General features: G+C 43.9%; 1 protein-coding gene across 12 annotated transcripts in view; it reads left to right on the forward strand.

Annotated features, from left to right (window-relative positions):
• rims2a (regulating synaptic membrane exocytosis 2a) overlaps nucleotides 1-18252 on the forward strand; it is a 129774-nt gene that overhangs the window by 79239 nt on the left and 32283 nt on the right. For 3 of the 12 annotated variants that reach the window (XM_053880354.1, XM_053880353.1, XM_053880356.1), the window contains 9 exons: nucleotides 1507-1637; nucleotides 2328-2499; nucleotides 2675-2828; nucleotides 3619-3687; nucleotides 5880-6018; nucleotides 6539-6640; nucleotides 9155-9271; nucleotides 11266-11451; nucleotides 12597-12703. In XM_053880354.1, coding sequence (XP_053736329.1) covers nucleotides 1507-1637; nucleotides 2328-2499; nucleotides 2675-2828; nucleotides 3619-3687; nucleotides 5880-6018; nucleotides 6539-6640; nucleotides 9155-9271; nucleotides 11266-11451; nucleotides 12597-12703 — 1177 coding nt within the window. Of the gene's footprint in view, nucleotides 1-1506; nucleotides 1638-2327; nucleotides 2500-2674; nucleotides 2829-3173; nucleotides 3201-3618; nucleotides 3688-5879; nucleotides 6019-6538; nucleotides 6641-8163; nucleotides 8230-9154; nucleotides 9272-11265; nucleotides 11452-12596; nucleotides 12704-12851; nucleotides 12885-18252 lie in introns of all 12 variants that reach the window. The other 9 variants (XM_053880349.1, XM_053880350.1, XM_053880345.1 and 6 more) reach the window with 8 other exon arrangements.

An 18252-nucleotide genomic window follows, 5' to 3' on the forward strand; every position in this document is an offset into this window, starting at 1 on the left:
TATGTGCGACAGATCAGCCTGTATAATCTGATTATGTCCATCATCCTCGGGGCAGCAGCTTCAACAGGGGGCACCAAACCTATGTGTGCTGTCCACCTGCTCTGACTGGGGGATCGTGAGATGCTCCCAGGCCAGTGATGAGATATAATCTCTCCACCTATCATCATGAGATGCCCAAACCACCTCACCTGGCTACTTTCAACATGAAGGAGCAGCAGCTCTACTCTGAGTCTCTCCCGGTTGGCAGAACTTCTCACCCTATCTCTAAGGGAGACCCCTGCCATCCATTGAAGGAAACTCATTTGTATCTGAGATCTTGTATCAAGCTCTTTATTTACCGATCATCCGCCGCTCCAACCCTCAGCTATGGTCATGAAAAATATATCATCTATTGTGCAGCCCTTATCTGCTTATAATGGATATGTGGTTGCTGCCACCATGTGGATGGATATCTCAGTTGTGTTTCTAGTTTCGCTTTTGTTTTATATTACAGGACATATCTAAATCTGAACTGAATATCTGTGTTTTGTTTTCCTTGGTGGGTGTCAGGATTAGCGATAAACCCATAGACCTGCCTTGAATGCCCTCTCTTGCGTTGCTGCATGATCAGCGGCTACTTCTAACACCGCAGACCCCTTTCATGATCACATTTATAGGAAGTATGGACAAAAGCTTAGAAGAGCCTTTTCATTTCATTGACTTTCCTCCAGACATGTCTTTTGATCTTCTAAGTGTTTCCTTTTTTTCTGGTCCATACTTCCCTCCAACTGTCTGTGGCGGCCTCGCACAGCATGTCTGATCCCTCTATATTTCTTCCGAATGATATCTTTGATAACATTATCACTGGTACCTGCTACGATTGAAACCAAAATGATTTTAGTGCATGCTGCCTTTAAGTGATTGGCTTTTGGGACTGTTGAAAAAAAAAAACCCAGTACAGGGAAAGTGATCATGAAAACAAAGATGTGTGAAGACGCACAAAAATACTAGAAATCAACAGTGCTGTGCAAAAGTTGAAGGCAGATGTGGGACACAGCTAAATGGATGTTGAGTTTGTCTGCTCTGTTTGGATGCAGTAGAGGAGCCTTCATTGAAGCGCTCTGTTGAGCTACATGGGTTGGAGAGTTGTCTGAGAAACACTTTTGCTTTTACTTTAAAGCATATTCCCACCCCTGCACAAACTTCTGCACAGCGAAAAAAGATGTAAAACACAGCACAGTGTTCAGTTCCCTAATGTCCAGACACAAATACAGTAAGGCCTCCAATTAAACCTGAATGTTGGTGATATGATAATGGTAATAATACTGAGTGTAAATGCCACATCTTAGCTGATCACAGCATGAGACGACATGAGTAGTTTCTCCAGGGGTGAATGCAGGAGAAGTCACTGCCTTGTTGTGAAGCCCACACTTCATAGCGCAGTTTTCTCCTCCATTTTCCTCCTTGCAAACTTTGCAAAGCTTGTCGTTCCCAACTCTGAAGTATGCCTCCACTCTGCCCCCGCAGGTCAAACTATGGTACGACAAAGTGGGTCATCAGCTCATCGTCACCATTCTGGGCGCCAAAGACCTGCCACCCAGGGAAGACAGCCGACCCAGGAATCCTTACGTCAAAATCTACTTCCTCCCTGATAGAAGGTAAGCGCAGGAACAGATACCTCCAAGTTGTTTTTTAGGTCCACTGCAAAACTTTTTCATGTCATAGCCCCCATAAAAACATTAGTGTACCTAAAGAAACCCCAACATTTAGTCTGTATTTCCTTACTTTTATTCACAGTTAAATGCATAAGAATATTACTGACCATCATATTTTCAACAATTTTAAGTGCACTTTTAGTGCCCTCTCAGGGATCTTGCTGTGTGAACCAAATGCATAGTTTTTCTATCTAGTGGCGCTGAAATTTAGACTGTTTTAACTGTTCTGAAGTTTAAACTGAAAGACTTTCCACTGGAAGCAATCAATGTATTATGAGAAATTATTTTAGGTTGCATTCTTGTTTTAAATAAATAGTATTTATGCATTATTTTTATCTTACTTAACAATATTCAGAGGCTCTGTCAGTGCCCCAGACAGCGTCCCCACTTTGAGAACTGTAGGTGGCTGATCTGCAGTGGTAACTCCTGACAAGAACGAAGGAGGGACAAAAATAATTCCGAAAAACATGCATATATAGATGTGTAGATGAATCAGCTTGAGTTTGTCTCCATCATTCCCTGCATGCTCCTGTGTCTGTACCTGTGCTGTGTCGTGCTGGTTATTTGTTGTGTTCGTGGCTCTTCCCTGTCATGATAGTAAATAAAAAACAGTTTGAATTATTGTTCCACCAGTGACAAAAGCAAGAGGAGAACAAAAACAGTAAAGAAATCCTTAGAGCCCAAATGGAACCAGACCTTTATGTATTCGCCGGTGCACCGGCGGGAGTTCCGGGAGCGCATGCTGGAAATCACGTTGTGGGACCAAGCCAGGGTGAGAGAAGAGGAGAGCGAGTTCCTGGGGGAGGTAAGGAAGCTGAACGTTAATGTTGCAGGATCCTGGAGAAACTCAGACTCTGGCCCCGCCCCTCATAAAAGATATTTATACGTATGACCTGTCAACAGTCAACACAGCTCTGGAGAATATAATCCTAGGTGTTCACTGGTCACTTGTGTTTTAACTGTGTCGTCTGTGATGGCAGATCCTGATCGAGCTGGAGACAGCTCTGCTTGATGACGAGCCTCACTGGTACAAGCTGCAGACCCACGACGTGTCCTCCATCCCACTCCCACGAGCGTCCCCGAACACTCAGCGCAGGCAGCTACATGGAGAGAGTCCAACACGGCGGTTACGGAGTACGTAAGATGCTCTTACTTAGACTGGGTTTATATATCAGCTTCGGCTGTTGCAAACATTCACCAGGCTTGTGATTTTCCAGACTGGTGTATTAGACAGAAGCTATTGAGGGTGAAACAAAGCAAGAGGTCACAAAAGACACTACAATTTGAGATACTTCAGTGGAGATTTTCAGAACTTCGTATTTAGCAGATTTTCCAATTGCTATTTAGTAAATCAAACAACCAAATCTATGCTCAACCAGACAAAAATCATAGTCTGTACTCCATGACAAGATTCAGTTTTTTTTTACCAAATATTATTTTGACATCTGCATTGGGTCATCCTTGCTTTTGCTTTTGCAGACCAGGGTCCATATTCACAAAACTCAGGTAAAAACGAACTCCAGCACTTGACAGACTGTGACAGCACCCGAGTGTTTGCTCTCTTCTTTCCACTCCGACCCTCTGACCTCAAGTCTCCATGTTTCTGCTCCCCCTGAGTGATGAAATGAAACTATCCCATCATGCTTAATATCATACACCGTCTATTCCTGCAACATTCTCCACCAAATATGATCCTAAACCTCCGAAAGTTGAACATGATTTATCCCTTAACCCTCTGCGGGCCGGCATATTAGAGGAGAAGAGTTCTCTGAGAAGTTTCTCTGCCCAGATTTGAGCTGCTGCATGGATGTTAGCTTCAAAGCTACACTGAAGACTGTGCCACCCTTTTCAGAGTGCAGTTGCTGTAGTTGAGACAATGTGTATGTTGATGCTTTCTCATCCGTACTTTTCCTCTCTCTGCCAGGATCCCAGAGGATAAGTGACAGTGAAATCTCAGACTATGATTGTGAAGATGGTGTCGGTGTAATAACAGGTAAGCCACTACTAAAGTCACAATACAAAATAAACAAGGAGGAGAAAGAAAGAATTTCTTATCAGTTTCTCTTTTCCGAGGAAATGGGTTTCTTTTTAGGGTCAAAATCTTTTATTCTGCCATCATTCCAATTCCTTCTGTTTTGGACGGACTAACACAAGTGACCTACCTCCTGCAGAGTGCCACAGTCATCACCAACTGTACTGTATGTCCATTCTCTCATCCAAACCCAAAAGGATTTGTTACCACAAAGCATTTTGTCTCAAGTTGCTCATTGCTTCCTTACTTCCCTGATGTAATACAGTATTAATTACCACAAAACATAACTGCCAGACCAAAGTCGATGAGCAGATTCATTAAAATCATAGTCATGTTACTGGACGTTGAAGCTCTGAGGTGCCATATTAGCTGGGTGAAATGCTGCTTGAGCGTTCGTCTGCCTCTGCAAAGAAACTTGCTGTAGTGCTGCACTTGCTGAGACTCTGTCAGCACGCCTACGCTGCACATCAGAGGCCGAGCTGTTACCAGCCAGAGAAATAGACTGAAAAGCATTTGGCAGCGAAAAATATTAACCTCTAGAGATGCCGGAATACTGCTTGGTTTTCCACAGCAAGGACACATCCACATGCGTCTGGCCTGTCCTCGAGCAGCATTTTAGAGAATTTTGTTTTTTATTTCATCATATTTGAACTTATCTTTCATTCGTTTTTTTTGTCAAAACGGTGTGGGTTTTTGTTCATGTCTTCTAGTGGAAGAAGTGAAGAAAGACATTCTGCCACACACTTCAGATTTGGGGCCCGAGTAGAAGATTTGGTGGTGTATTGGAAGGGCAGGAAATTATTTAGATACAAAAATGAAAATCAAGTCCTCTGAGTTTTAGTCTTTCCTCAGTAACTTCAGCTGTATTTTAAAGATCCCAATAGTGAGATTAAACATGAATGCAGTAGGAATGTTGTCCAGATGTGTGAGTGTGACTCGCAGCTCATAATCGAGATCGATTATCAAGACGTGATAGATTTATTCCAGCGACTAAAACCCACGGCCTCCTGTTAGAAATGGCATTTTAGAATATTCATATGTCACATTGTCATATCATTAGTTTCAATTAGCCCCGCCTTACTTTTCATTCCAACTTTCTGACTCGTTTCAAAAGCCTATACACTCTATTGAATACCAATCAAGGCTAATAGAGCCCAGCATCGACCCGCTAACCGTGTCGGATTAATCCTTAATGAACTCCTTCACGTTCAGCGGACTTGGCTTTTGGGCTGGAAATGATGTTTCAGGCTACTTTCATGTCAAGCGAGGCGCACCTGAGAGGCGGCTTTGAGCTGCAAATTCCGATGACGGAAGAAAACGTATCGACTCAGCCGATGACATTTAGAAAAATGACCGCTGGATCAGCATCTTTGGAAATGACATAGGCGCTTATAAAGATTCTGTCAAAGTTCGCAACTGTTCTGAAATAAGGGCTCATGCTGGTGTTGTCCTCAGAGGTTTGCTTAATGTGGTGAGGGACCAATCAGGTGTCAGCTTGTGTTGCAGATGGGTTGTATTGATGTCTCAGGCCTGTGGGTATCCTTCAGATAGTGTTAGCTGTGCAGACAAAACAGCGCAGAAACTAGACCAACAGTTCTGAAGCAAATTGCCCACTAACAGTAGGATCAGTGCTGACGTGTGGGTGTCCTGAAGCATCTGACACGGACAGGGGTTCTCATCAGGTCTCAGGATGTTGGATCCTCGTGCAAGTGGGACAGAGTCAAGCGTTGTGTGGAGATTTATGGTATTCACGGTCCAGCAGCGACGAATTGCTAATGTGAGTGTGTGGGTGACCTTCTCAAGGTCTTGATCCTAAACTTTGGTACAGCACTTTCCCTTCCTTGAAACACTTTGAGCAGTTAACGCTGAGGATCCAGCACCAGGAGTCGCTGTGTTTGTAGCCAACTAAAGTTATTCCTGTTCTGTGGTAACTGTTGTTGATTCATCTGCTTTATGGTTTTTAACACTCAACTTTTTAGATGAAAAGTACAGGAATTACGCATCTTATATGTTAAACAGGGTAAGACGTTGTCCTGTTGGGAAGGATTCCTACTTCCTTCATTGTTGTCTTTGTTGTGTACATTATAATTTTGTCAATAAAAGTTAAAGAAAATAAAAAAAGTAAACTGGTGAATGTGAATCTGTGTCCACAGACTACCGGCCGAACGGCAGAGACTTCCAGAGCTCTACGTTGTCAGTCCCTGAGCAGGTGATGTCCTCAAACCACTGCTCCCGGTCGGCAGATATAAACAGAGCACGATCGCGTTCCCCCAGTGTCCCTCCTCCCTCCAGGTAACTAAAGAGCATTGCACCTCACCAAAGGCATTTACGTAACGTAACGTATTAGGGGTGTTACAGTAAATATCGGTCTAAATGAAAAAATGTGCTTGTACATATATATATATATATATATATATATATATATATATATATATATATATATATATATATATATATATATATATATATATAATATTTTTGCTTAATAAAATTTATTTGATAGACAGCAATCAAAACGTAAATAATATTCCAATAAGCAATACTGTACTTTACTTATAAACATCAAAATGCTGTAAGCAACTTTAGATAGATAGAATAGATAGATAGAATTTAAAAGCTGCAAAGTGACAAGAGGTATCTACACGTCCCAAGTTTTTGACTACTGTTACCCCCCTAATATACAAAGGTCTCACGTGGTGATGTATTAAATGAGCTGTTGTGAGGACGTGTGTGCTGGTCAATAGAGGGCAGTGCTTTTATATATGTACTGTGAATTAAATGAGGGGTGACCAAGTCCGCTTCTGTCACGCAGCAGAAGTCTGGACCCGACCTTTGAGCTTAGGCCTTCTCTGTACAGCTCCTTCACTAGAGTGCAGCGCCACAGTGTGTCCGGAGATAACTACTCGCACGAGAGGTACACACCGGCTCCAGCTTGCGTTGGGTGGCTGCATGCACAAATATGGCCGTGCAGGCGCCGAAGCTGATGTGGATACGTGTGGAGGAGCTGATGCACGCTTGAAAAAGCCTTCTTCCAACCTCTGTGTGAATGCTTTCATCGTCTGTCCAGCTTTTTATGAGCGACTTCATCCAGTCCGATATGACTGTAACCTGATCTGCAGCTGTCGCCCCCTCACTCCTCTTTCTGAACACAGCATTAGCCATGACGCGACAAGAACCCTCTTGTTTTTGACCAAGTCAAATGTGGTAAAGATGAATGAATAAAGGTGCAGGAGTTCATCACTGCACCAGGCACGTCTTGTTTTCACGTCAGAGTCAGAGTCAGTGGAGCAGAAGCGGTCAGTTTCCCTCCATCAGCACTTATTTTCTGAGCACGTTAGAGAATGTTGCCTTGGCGCTGAAGCAGCTCGCTGCCGTCCAATCAACTTTATTTGATATTTCTCGAGCTGAACAGTGTCAGATGCAGAAACTGCACTTATCTAAATTGTCTGGGACAGTGCTGCTCCAGCAGCTGCCATAATTAACAACAGGCTGTTATTGAAATGGTTTTTCCGATTCCAGAAACAGTTGAAAATGACACAGGAAATGAGTCATTGTTTGATGAACACTAATGTGAATTGTCTTGTTTCCAGTTAACTGAAAACTTATTTCAATATTTTAGTATGTGTGTGCATGTACAGTGGATGGTCCATCAGTATTATTATTATTATTATTATTATTTGTAGTTAGAGTGGTAGATGACTTGTTTAAGTGATGGAGGACGAGCTGGGTTCGGGACATCTGTTTTCCGGACTGTCCTGTATTTTTCTGGACACTCACTTCTGCTACTCATCTCACAGCACAAATGTCAGCCGGTCCTCCTGACTATTCTATTTCCCACTGTACACAAACACATGGATTCAGAGGCCTTTCACACCTCTGAACACCATGCTGGTTCCTGAACAGACTTGCGTGTTCAAATGGAGAAAAAATGGTTTTGCACGATAATACAAACTACACTCTGGGACTTGCTAAATAAACACTATTTTCCCATGCTAAGGTTTGAACCGATCACATTTCATCCTCCTTGAACATCCCATAGGCTTCATATTACTTGCAGCAACTGCACTGTTTGGGGCACTTGAAGTTTGTAAATCAGCCCCCTAGTGTCATATGTTAGAATCACACGACATGATAAGTTAATATTTTTTAGGGCAATGTTTGAAATGTTCAGAGACTGCAAGCCGAGACAAAACTGATTGAAGTTTTTGAATCATGACAGAATTTTCATCTTACATGTGTCATGGGCAGTGTTGCACAGAATCATTTCAAGTTTCAGAAGAGTGGGTGTTGCCTCAGTCTTGCTTCCATGTCAGCTCCCCCTCTCATCCATCTGCTCATGACGCTGTCTGTCTTCAGTCCTCTTTTCTCCATCTCTGTTTCCTCCTGGTCCTCATCATAGCTCCATCTGTCTTCTCTCCTTCCTCCATGTGGTCGCAGCCATTTTCTCACCCTACCTCGAAGCCGATACCATCAGCCATTTGTTGATCCTCAAAAGGACCCCAGGTAGACCTCAGCGTGCATGAAGCCCCGCCTTCTCCACCACCGCTCCTTCAGCTACATACACCTCCTGCTCTTTTCACTTTGACACCAGCATGAGTTCTTCGTGGTAACAGACAGACACACAAGCTGTACATGTTTCTCCAGATCAGTGGATCCACATGTCACACCAGTGTGACCTTATGCTCAAATCAAAATGTATATCTGAAAGTCAACTGAGAATATGATTCAAAGACAAAACATTTGCTTTGTTTTAAAAGGCCAGGTGGAAAGAAAATGATGAGGTCGGCATTTTCCGTTTTCCTCACCTGATTTCTTTACCCAATATGAAAGCAGTTGGCAGTAGCAACTAGTCTTGTGTTCTGAGACCAACACTGGGACAAGACCATGACTTCGATGTACCAAGACTGAATCAAGATCAATATGGGACAAGACCCAATCGAAGACTGAGACCCAACTGAATACAAAACACATCAGTCTACTCTGAAAACGAATTTAGCATCTGAATCCAACCCCTTCTTAGTTTATCACCAACCCTGAAATACATTTGTTTTGTTTCCTTGTTTTCAAACGAATGAATGTGATTGGCAGAAAGAATGTTGAAATATCCCATTATCTCAAAAGCATGGCAACTTGCCTATTACTCTTTGAAAATAACAATCTACAGGACGAGGCAGAGCAAGTCAGCACATTCCTTCAAGCTCAGATGAGTAAAGTCTTCATTCATGTTTTTACCTGTGGGTCCACCTCATTGCAAAATGCCTATACAGCAGATCATCCATTTATTTTGTCCAGCAGAGGTTGGATTTGCCCCCAATAATCACCCGACAATGTCCAGCTGTCAAGTTTACTGGTCACCTCTTTACATTGCAAGTGTCTTGCTTGGCTTTGTGTGTCAATAACAGACCAAAGTTGTGATATTTCTCGCCAGCCGCAACCACCGTGTGTACCCCATCTGCAGAGAGGAAGCAGTCAGGTTACTGCGTTCCACTCGGATGGCCCGCGCGCACTCCGAGGGCGCCTACTCTTCAGACTATGACTATGAGAGGTATTGACATGCACTGAAGCTATGTTCGTGCATCCACCGTCCTGCAGTCTCTTCAGCAGTCCGTCGTCCGTGTTTTTGATTTGCTGGTGACCCCGAAGTGATGGCAGAAAATGATATCCTGTTTGATATCGGCTTCTGGTTCCCAATCATCACAGCTCTGGAGTTGTGTCGCACACAACTGCCTCTGTTCTGTGTGTTGAGGCTCAGAGCTATTTGTGTTGCTGATGTCAGCTATCTGTCGACTGGATGTTGAGTTAAGTGCAGGCTGTTGAGTCCTGGGTGTCGTGTTGATGTACCCTCGTGGATCGTAACGGCTGTGTGTCCACCAGTGGTGTGTGTGGTTATAAGTGTTGTGCTGCGTCCGGGAAGCCACTGGAAGCTGCTCACGCATTGCAGAGTAGCTTTACATGTGTTTGGTGATCGCCATTTTCGGTCCTCTCAGATTACAGTTGCTGGGCCTCTGCTGTAAATAATGTTTTTATTGTGGTCCTTATTCCATTATTCCATAAGACACAACAATTCTGTAAACAATGTGATTTTTTAAAAAGAAAAATAATACGTTTTTCGATTATTATTACTACTTTTTTATTGCATATATTCAATAACTTTTTTGGGAAGACATCAGTCAAAATCAGCAGGTTGAATAATAAGTCTGGATGTAAACATTCGTTGAGCCTGCAAATGCCCTGATACAACACAGCTCCACAGGCCTGTTGACACCCCCCCAGCATCCCGGTGCAGCAGTCTGGCGCGCTCATGTTGTGAATGAATATACTTTGCCTTCAATCTCCCGCCATCTGGCTATCAGTCAGGAATAGCTTCAGCGCCACCCGTCGCCACTTTGGGAGGGAAAAGTGATGAGTCTTTAGAACTCAGCCCGAGTGCCCGACTGACTTTATTGAAGTGTCATGAAGTTTCCCCAAGGCCCAGACTTACTCCACTTCAGGCCCAAGCGGCTGCCTGGATGGCCATTAATGAGAGCTCTCCATCTCTCTCCCTCAGTTTTTGCTTTGTGGCGACAGGGGAAGAAATGTCAGCGAGGAATTGAATGATTTCCTCCTCTCTTCATCCACACACACACTTTGTTTCTGCTCGGCACGAGTAAATGTTGAGAACTGGAAAAGCATTTGAAGAAAAAAGGCTTGTGGGAGAGACGACACCTCTGGCAAGTTTAGCTGAGGTCATGACAGAATTCACCTTGAACAACCCTACTTTTTTCAAACCTCACGTCCACAATAAGGTGATGATAATGGTGAACCGAAATCTCCTCGACTCGACTATAGTCAGACGTGACGCCATTTCATACACTGACATTGAATAGTAGTAGGACTCACAAGTTTACAGCCAATTTTACTCTAAATCTTTTCACAATTAATGAAGCGTGCATGTACCAACCCTTGTATTGTGACCAAGCTGTGTATTATTTTGTTCCAAGTGCACTTCACAGATGTGTTCTTTCTGTTGACCCTGCAAGCTGAATGATGTCTGCATACAATGTCACTGGATTTTGTGGTTCTTCTCAACACTTTTTTTTTTTCTAGCTCAGATGTAATGTAGTCTGACCGCCCTTCTCCTCCAGCTGTGCCAAAAATAATGTTTTTGTGTCGATAATAAGCACTGATAATAATTATATAATGTAATAGTGAGATGGTTTATGAGGCAAATTAATTATTTTTTACACATATTTTTGTAATCTGAAATAGGCAATTAAACATGTAAAATAATCGTCACAAAATATCTTCTTCCTAAAATGTTCTTTAACTGAAGTAAAAGAATGTGTTGGTGACTCATTTTTGTAGACTGAATATTCAGAATAACATTTCAAAACATAATTCTTAAACTTTCCGTCTTTTTATGGGCTAGTCTGGTTTTTCATGCATCGCACAAAAAGGGCACTTTTTAATTTTTTTTTCTAGCCACATGTCTGTCCAGCCTGCAAGCACACAGTCACGGGCCGCACTGAGTGCCTGCCTGTTTCTCACTAACCTCTGTAGGAACCACGGAGCCATGGATAGACACGAGTATCACAGCAGGTCCCGCTCTGCAGACCAGCGGCCCACTATAGAGCGCCCCTCGTCCCGCTCACGCTCGACAGAACGCCCCCACGACTCTTCGTTCATGAGATCCATGCCGTCTCTTCCGTCTGGGAGGTCTGCTCCCCCTTCGCCTGCCTTGACGAGGTTCGACCCAGATCGGAGACGCTAACCGGCTCACCACTGTAGCAGAACGTAGTTTCAGTTCGGCTTTCATTTCTCAGAGGAGCACAAACGCTCTGGCGGGAGAATTGCAAAAAATTTCAGCTAATATAGAGAATATATATATATATATATATATATATATATATATATATATATATATATATATATATAATCAGCAATTGTAATTCTAATTCTAATTTTAATTTGACCCTAAGTGCACAACTCAACTAAACTGCCGAAACTACTTCAAGTTTTGTGTTATCTGTATGGTGCCGCTGTGTTGTGCACTTCAGGGCCACCGTCCATTCTGCCTTCGGAGCTGCTGCGCCTCTGCTAAGTCTCTGCCGGACTCAAACTTCTTTAGTAAAAACCCGTCCCATGTCCCCCCCCCCAACCCTGACTAACCGGATAATTAACATTGACCACCGTCTCCTTTGCTCCCCTACCTCACCTCACCCTCCCTCCTTTTTTGTTTCACTCCCTGTAGCCCCTGGTGCCGTGTTCTCTTGCTACATGCCGAGGCACGTCGGTCCCGGCGCCGTAGACAGCGTTTTCATTTGCCACACACTGCTCATACGTTTGGTTGAGTATAGCAGTGATGGGCCGACTTTTACGTTTGGTTTTGACATCCACCGATGCCCTTCTGACCTGCGATGGCATCCTTATGTTGTCCTGTTTGAGTTGAAGGGGGACAGTCTGAACGCATGGTCGCACTGGTCTGCTGTATCTGCATTGAACTCTTCTCCTCTTGCAGCTTGATGAGTCGACTGTACATGCGGTTCACGTCCTGCTTTTCTTTGTTTATTTTTATTTTTATTGCAGCTCCAAACTGTTGACGTTGCCCCTCCCCCTCCCCGCCATGTGCCAAACATCATCGCTGTGTGCATTGGTTTTGTATTTGAAACACACATTGTCAGGTCGATGCCGAGAGCTCAGTTATGTTGTCACCTGAACGCCTCACGTGCCGGTGACCAAATATATGAACTGATGTGCGAAACTGACACCAGACATCATCCCTTCTTTTGTTTTCATTTTGCTTTCAGTTGACTCTCATGTGGATGTGGACGAATCAAGCACGCATCAGATATGGACTTGTCTCTCACAACTTTCTGCTTGTTGTTATGTAGGGCGCATCCACGTAGTGGATCGGTCCAGACGAGTCCCACCAGTACCCCGATGTCGGGCAGACGAGGTCGACAACTCCCACAGCTCCCACCCACAGGGAAGGACAGAAGTAAGTTGTTTCTATAGTTTCCAACAATAACATTGAACTGTAGTTGTTGAGTTATCGCTGAGAGTCACTCCATCCTTGTCGACATGCTTTACACTGTTGTCTTCCATCTATAACATCTCCACTCGGTCCTTTTCCATTTCTCTCTCAGAAGATGGAGACCAAGGAACAGAGCCTTGTGAAGGTCTGTGCAGGTCTGAGGGTTTAGTCTGGCAGAGGTTGGGGGGGTCTCCGTACTCCTGCTGGCTGAACCCTGTCTGCAACAGTGATGGTCCATCAGAGACTGGGTTGTGCCTCTCTGAGCTGTCCGTCTCTGTTGCAGCGACTTTAGACTCCCTGTGCCATCACTGTCCTCTGTTGTGTAGATTACGTTGTGGGCTGGTGTTTGTGTTTCATTTGTTCCCAGTTGCCTTAGCATTGTTGTTGTTTGTGCCCCAAACAAGATGGAAAATTGTGAAACCATGCAAGTGTGTTGCTGCGCAGATAAAAAAAAAAAATCTATTTTACATGTTAAAATCAATAGAAATAGGCCTGTTTATTGAAGCATTTCTTGGACACAAACACACAGGTTCATTGTTGACATTTATGTGTGTGAATTTGTGAACCTGACGTGGCTGGGTTTGACTCCAGCCTTCAATTAGCACATATATTTTGGAGCATCATTGGAGTCATAATATTCACGGTTTCAATGAGTCACTTCTCAGTGGATTGTGTGTGGCTGTGTAAAGATGTGAAGGGGACTCACGCGGTGAGATTAGATGAATGAGTCAAAGCTCTCGCACAAGTCTTTCTTCGTGGTCCGGGAGGGCTTCCCTCTCCTCTGTACATCCGCCAACAAACTCATGTCTTTCTCTTTTATCCTGTCTGGCTCTCTTGTCTGCGCTCCACCCTTCTCCTGTACTGCTGCCATCTTTTCCATCTCTCTCCCGCATCATTATTCTGGTCACCATACGTGCACCCTGCGCTCTGCTGTTTGATGCCAGCAGGAGGAGATCTGAGCTGCTGTAGCTGGTCCTGTGGGTGTGCCTGACTGACTCATTTATTACAAGTGTGTGTTCACGCCAGGGGCAGGAGCGTTATTCAGATGCAGAATGTGGATTATTGTGATGATCGCTATAACAAATATGATTAGTCATAACATATAATGTCATTCATATAAAGTATTGAAGGTTCTGATTCGGTTCGGGGTTCTGATGAATATTATAGATAGATAGATCTCCACTCTTCTTCACTTTTAATTTTTATGATTATTATTTATAACCATTTATATGTTTGGCTGCACAGAACATCTGGAAAGAGAGGAGGCGGAGTCACACGAGCGACACAATGGTCGACCAGGTGTGTCTCCCTCGCCACTCTTTGAGCTGTGTGCTGTTCTCTCCAATCCTTGTGTGTGTGTTTGCTGTTAAAGAGCTGGACTAAATGAGCATACTGAAGCGTGGAGTGATGTTCTAACCTAATAGTGCTATAATATTAAAATGAGCTTCTTTTTATAGTCTAAAGTCTGAGAATGCATTACTGGACTTGGAGTGCAATTGCCAAGACTTTCAGTTGTTGAGTTTAAGTGTGTTTCTTCGCTGGTAGCCGACTGTGAGGAGAAGACACATGCGCCACCGCCAGTTAATGGGAGGAAAGGCAAGTCTACTTCGAGTGTGATTTGGCTTGTGGTGACCCTTTACGCGTTTGAGTGACCTATTTTCCCGTCACTTCCTGATGGTCTGGTCAACATTATTCCTAACCAAATGTTCACACTGTTTTTTGGGTTTGTTTGTATTTATATACTGTATATATGTGTGTGTGTGTCACATCTCTACCGATGATTCGTCTTGACTGAATTTAATAATATATGCACATTATACTTCTTTTTAAAAAAATATCTTTACTTAGAAAATGTCTTCATTTGCCATATTCTTTGTCAACGCATCTGCATTTGTTAGCTGAAGCAAAGCGTTTGTTTTCGTTCCAAACCCCTGTAGATGGCGCTGTATGTTCAGTTTTAGATCTTTGGATCTCCCAATCAGTGCCTAAAAATATCCGCAGGTTCTCTGCTCCAGATTTTTAGTTGCCATATCAGACCCACCTTAAAATGCCGCAATTTCAACGCATTCCTTCGCAGTTACGCCTTACGGCCAATAGATGGTGCAAAAGTCATATAGTGTATCAGTAGGAGCTGTTCATCACTGCAGTTCTGAAATCGATATTCAGTTACCTTGCGTCAACAAATGGTTGATGTTCGCTTGTGAGGACATTTGAGGTGCCTTGAGCTACAGTCTCAATAGTCCAACCTTCTTAGATTGTGTGTCTTCACCTTAGAAGTGACATGGGAGGACCAGCAGCGCGGGGTGAACGGCTCTCTGTCGGACGGAGGGTCGCAGCCGCACCCCTCCCTCAATGACACAGGTTGGTTCTGGGTGTGGACCTCCTGGCTCCTTTCACTGGGCCACTAGAGCTGCTGGGGTCACCTCGGTAAATTGTTGTGACTCACTGCTGTGTTGTGCTTTGATGAACGAGAGTAACACTTAAACACAGTCAGGACGGTTGACAGTGAGATTGCACAGTCCAGCCTGTGGGTAGCGATCTTCACTCTTCCTTTTCTTCTGCGTGTGGTTTGCAGTGCCCCTAGCTTTCTTTCCTGCTCTCCGACAAGTGAAGATTTGTTTTTGGAGCTGAAAGTTTCTCCTTTTGTTTTGTAATATGAGTGTGTGAAGAAAACAAGGTGACCTAAATTTTGGCTTGAGCTACCATGACGACCACACGTAGCCTTGATGTGTACTCAACAAAATAAATGAGATTATTACCACAACTTGTTCTCAAGAACTAAGATAAACCTTATATATGCAAGTGAGGAACAATTTCAAGCCCTACTTTTTATCGCAAGACAAATATGAAGAATGGTGTGACACATTCATATGCATATGAAGTGAGCAGAATAACGCTGTGTGCAAAAGCATTATCATTTTAATTGATGCATAATTATGGGCCTCATGCAAATGACCTTTTCGAAAGGCCACAGTCTTCAAACATATGTGTTGCTTTTTATCAACCTGTATTTAGAGGCTGGATTTTTTGCCCTCCTGAGTTCACCCTGTGTGTTTGAGAATTATGACCTAAACAAAATACACGATATTTTTCCAAGACATCCAGGATGAATGGGGTGGTGAGATCATGACTGTTTTACTCAGGATTTCTTGCATTTCCTTCTTTAATGTGCAGTGAATAAGCCAATGCGCCTGCAGGTGGCATCTAATCAGATTACGGAAGGTCATTGTGTTGTTTGTGGGAATGAAGCTCTAGGAACCAGCACATGTTCTTTGATCAGCTGAGATTGTTTGCCTTCAAATTTTCTACAACAAGAATTGTGCATATTACAGATATGATGACAATACTATTGCAGAACTATGCACAGTATCGAGGATTTTACTGCCTGTTGTAGTTATACTGATAAAAGAGTCAATTCTACACTGACAAATAGGTGGATTCCATCACTTGTGAGTGTAAGATGTGAGTAAAAATGTTTTCCATCATGGTTTTGATGATGAAAATGAAAAGAAAATACCGCACAAACACCGTACACGTTGCATGTTCATAGATTTGTGTTGACCACACTAAAGAGTTTGATGGAGTTCCATTGTTGTAGCTCATGCCTGCGTACATATAGAGGGAGATTTTAATAACTCCTGGTCAATCGAGGTGTTTGTCTTTGTCATTCTGTCTCAAAAAGTATAAAATAAAAACTCCATTATCATGGAGGAGCTTGTTTTGGGGATGGAAGTGGGAAAAAATGTCTCCCAGGGCTGCGCGGAAGGAAGTATGAGAAGGCTGCAGAGACAAATATGTAATCGGAAACAGAAGAGGTGCCTGAATGCGGTGATGTTACATAACCTGCTTTTAAGATCCAGCTGTGAATGCCTGAGCGTGTCTTTCGGGTTCTGAAGATTCTCACTTGCTGATGAAACGCTGAGGTCGTCGCCTCTCACGTCTGTGTGCTGGCTGCTCTGTGCCTTCCTATGATTTCTGCTTGTGTTTAGTTGAGCTACTATTCTCCAGGCCGCCACCTCACGCTCGCCTTCTCTCCTAGGGCTCCAGTTCCTCTGTTTGACGACACAATGTTTCAGCTCTTTTACAGACACTGACCTTGCCTCCAAATCTCTCTGCACTTTTACTCAAATCCTGATAACTTCAGTCTCTACTTCAGCCTCTCGCAGCACCACCTCTTCGCCGTGCCCCCGGTGCAGTCTATGTGCTGTTGTTTTTTGTGTGGTCTTGTGTTTTTTTTTTTTTTGTTGTGTTGTCGTGTTGCTTTGTGGTGTCTTCCTCCCCTGATCCTCCATCTTCCTCCTCCTCATTCTGACCCTCCCAAACCAACATCTGTCGTCCGTGCTCGTCTCCTCTGTCCACTCCTTACTCTCCATGCTCACCTCCATCTGCGTCTCCTCTGTTCTGTCTGTCCGTTCTGTGATGTAATGCCTGAAGACACAGACTTCCCGAGTTGGACCAGCTCAGGTCTGTCCTTTCTTCTTCCTCACCTTGCTCTTTTTCAGCCGATCGTCATGCTGACATGCCTGTCCTGCTCATGGCTTCACTTCGATGTCGTCTTTACTGCTTGAGTCTTGGCTTGGCCCTGTGCTCTCGAGCCATCGGCGTTTGAAATGGCTGATGCTTTCAGCTTGTATGTCGCTCAGCTTTTTATGTTGTCTCAAACACACAGTGGGGAACTAAAGTGGAAATGTCTACTCATTTCGTAAGAGGCCACTGTTGCGTGTCCATTCCACGTTGGTGTAGGAAGCAAAGAAAAGTCCCTTCTCTGCTTGTGCCACACACAGACATAACAGAGTCAAATGTTGAACACTCTTCCCTTGTTTTTCCCAAAAGGTAATTTTCACTAAATCATATCAGATGCAGTGTCCCCTGCAGAATATTGCTTATTCAAGGTGCTGACTAAGAGAGCTACTTATGTGTCTATAAAGAGAGACCACTGCTCAGTGGAACAGAGGAGTTCAAGGTGGAGGTGGGACTGCACCAAGGCTCGGCTCTGAGCCCCTTCCTGTTTGTGATGGTGATGGACAGGTTGACAGATGAGGTTAGACAAGAAGCCCCTTGGACGATGATGTTTGCAGATGACATTGTGATCTGTGGTGAGAGCAGGGAGCAAGTGGAAGATAAGCGAGAGAGGTGGAGGTTTGCCTTAGAAAGGAGAGGAATGAAGGTTAGCCCCAGTAAGACGGAATACATGTGTGTGAATGAGACCCAAGTGGACAGGTGAAGTTCCAGGATGTAGAGATAAAGAAGGTGGAGGATTTTAAGTACTGAACTGTCCAGGGCAATGGAGAGTGTGAGAAAGAGGTGAAGAAGCAGGTGCAGGCGGAGTGGAGAGGAAGGCCAAAGAGGAGATTTATGGACTGGTGAAGAAGGACATGTGGTTTGTAGGTTTGAGAGAAGAGGAAGCAGAGGACAGGGTGAGATGGAGGAAGGTGATCCGCTGTGACCAACCCTGAAGGGAGAAGATGATAGGAAAAGAAGAAGAAAGAGGGGCCTCTGCTCAGATGCAGCAG

The sequence above is a fragment of the Synchiropus splendidus genome, chromosome 12, assembly GCF_027744825.2.
Source record: "Synchiropus splendidus isolate RoL2022-P1 chromosome 12, RoL_Sspl_1.0, whole genome shotgun sequence".
In the NCBI taxonomy this organism is placed as follows: domain Eukaryota; kingdom Metazoa; phylum Chordata; class Actinopteri; order Syngnathiformes; family Callionymidae; genus Synchiropus; species Synchiropus splendidus.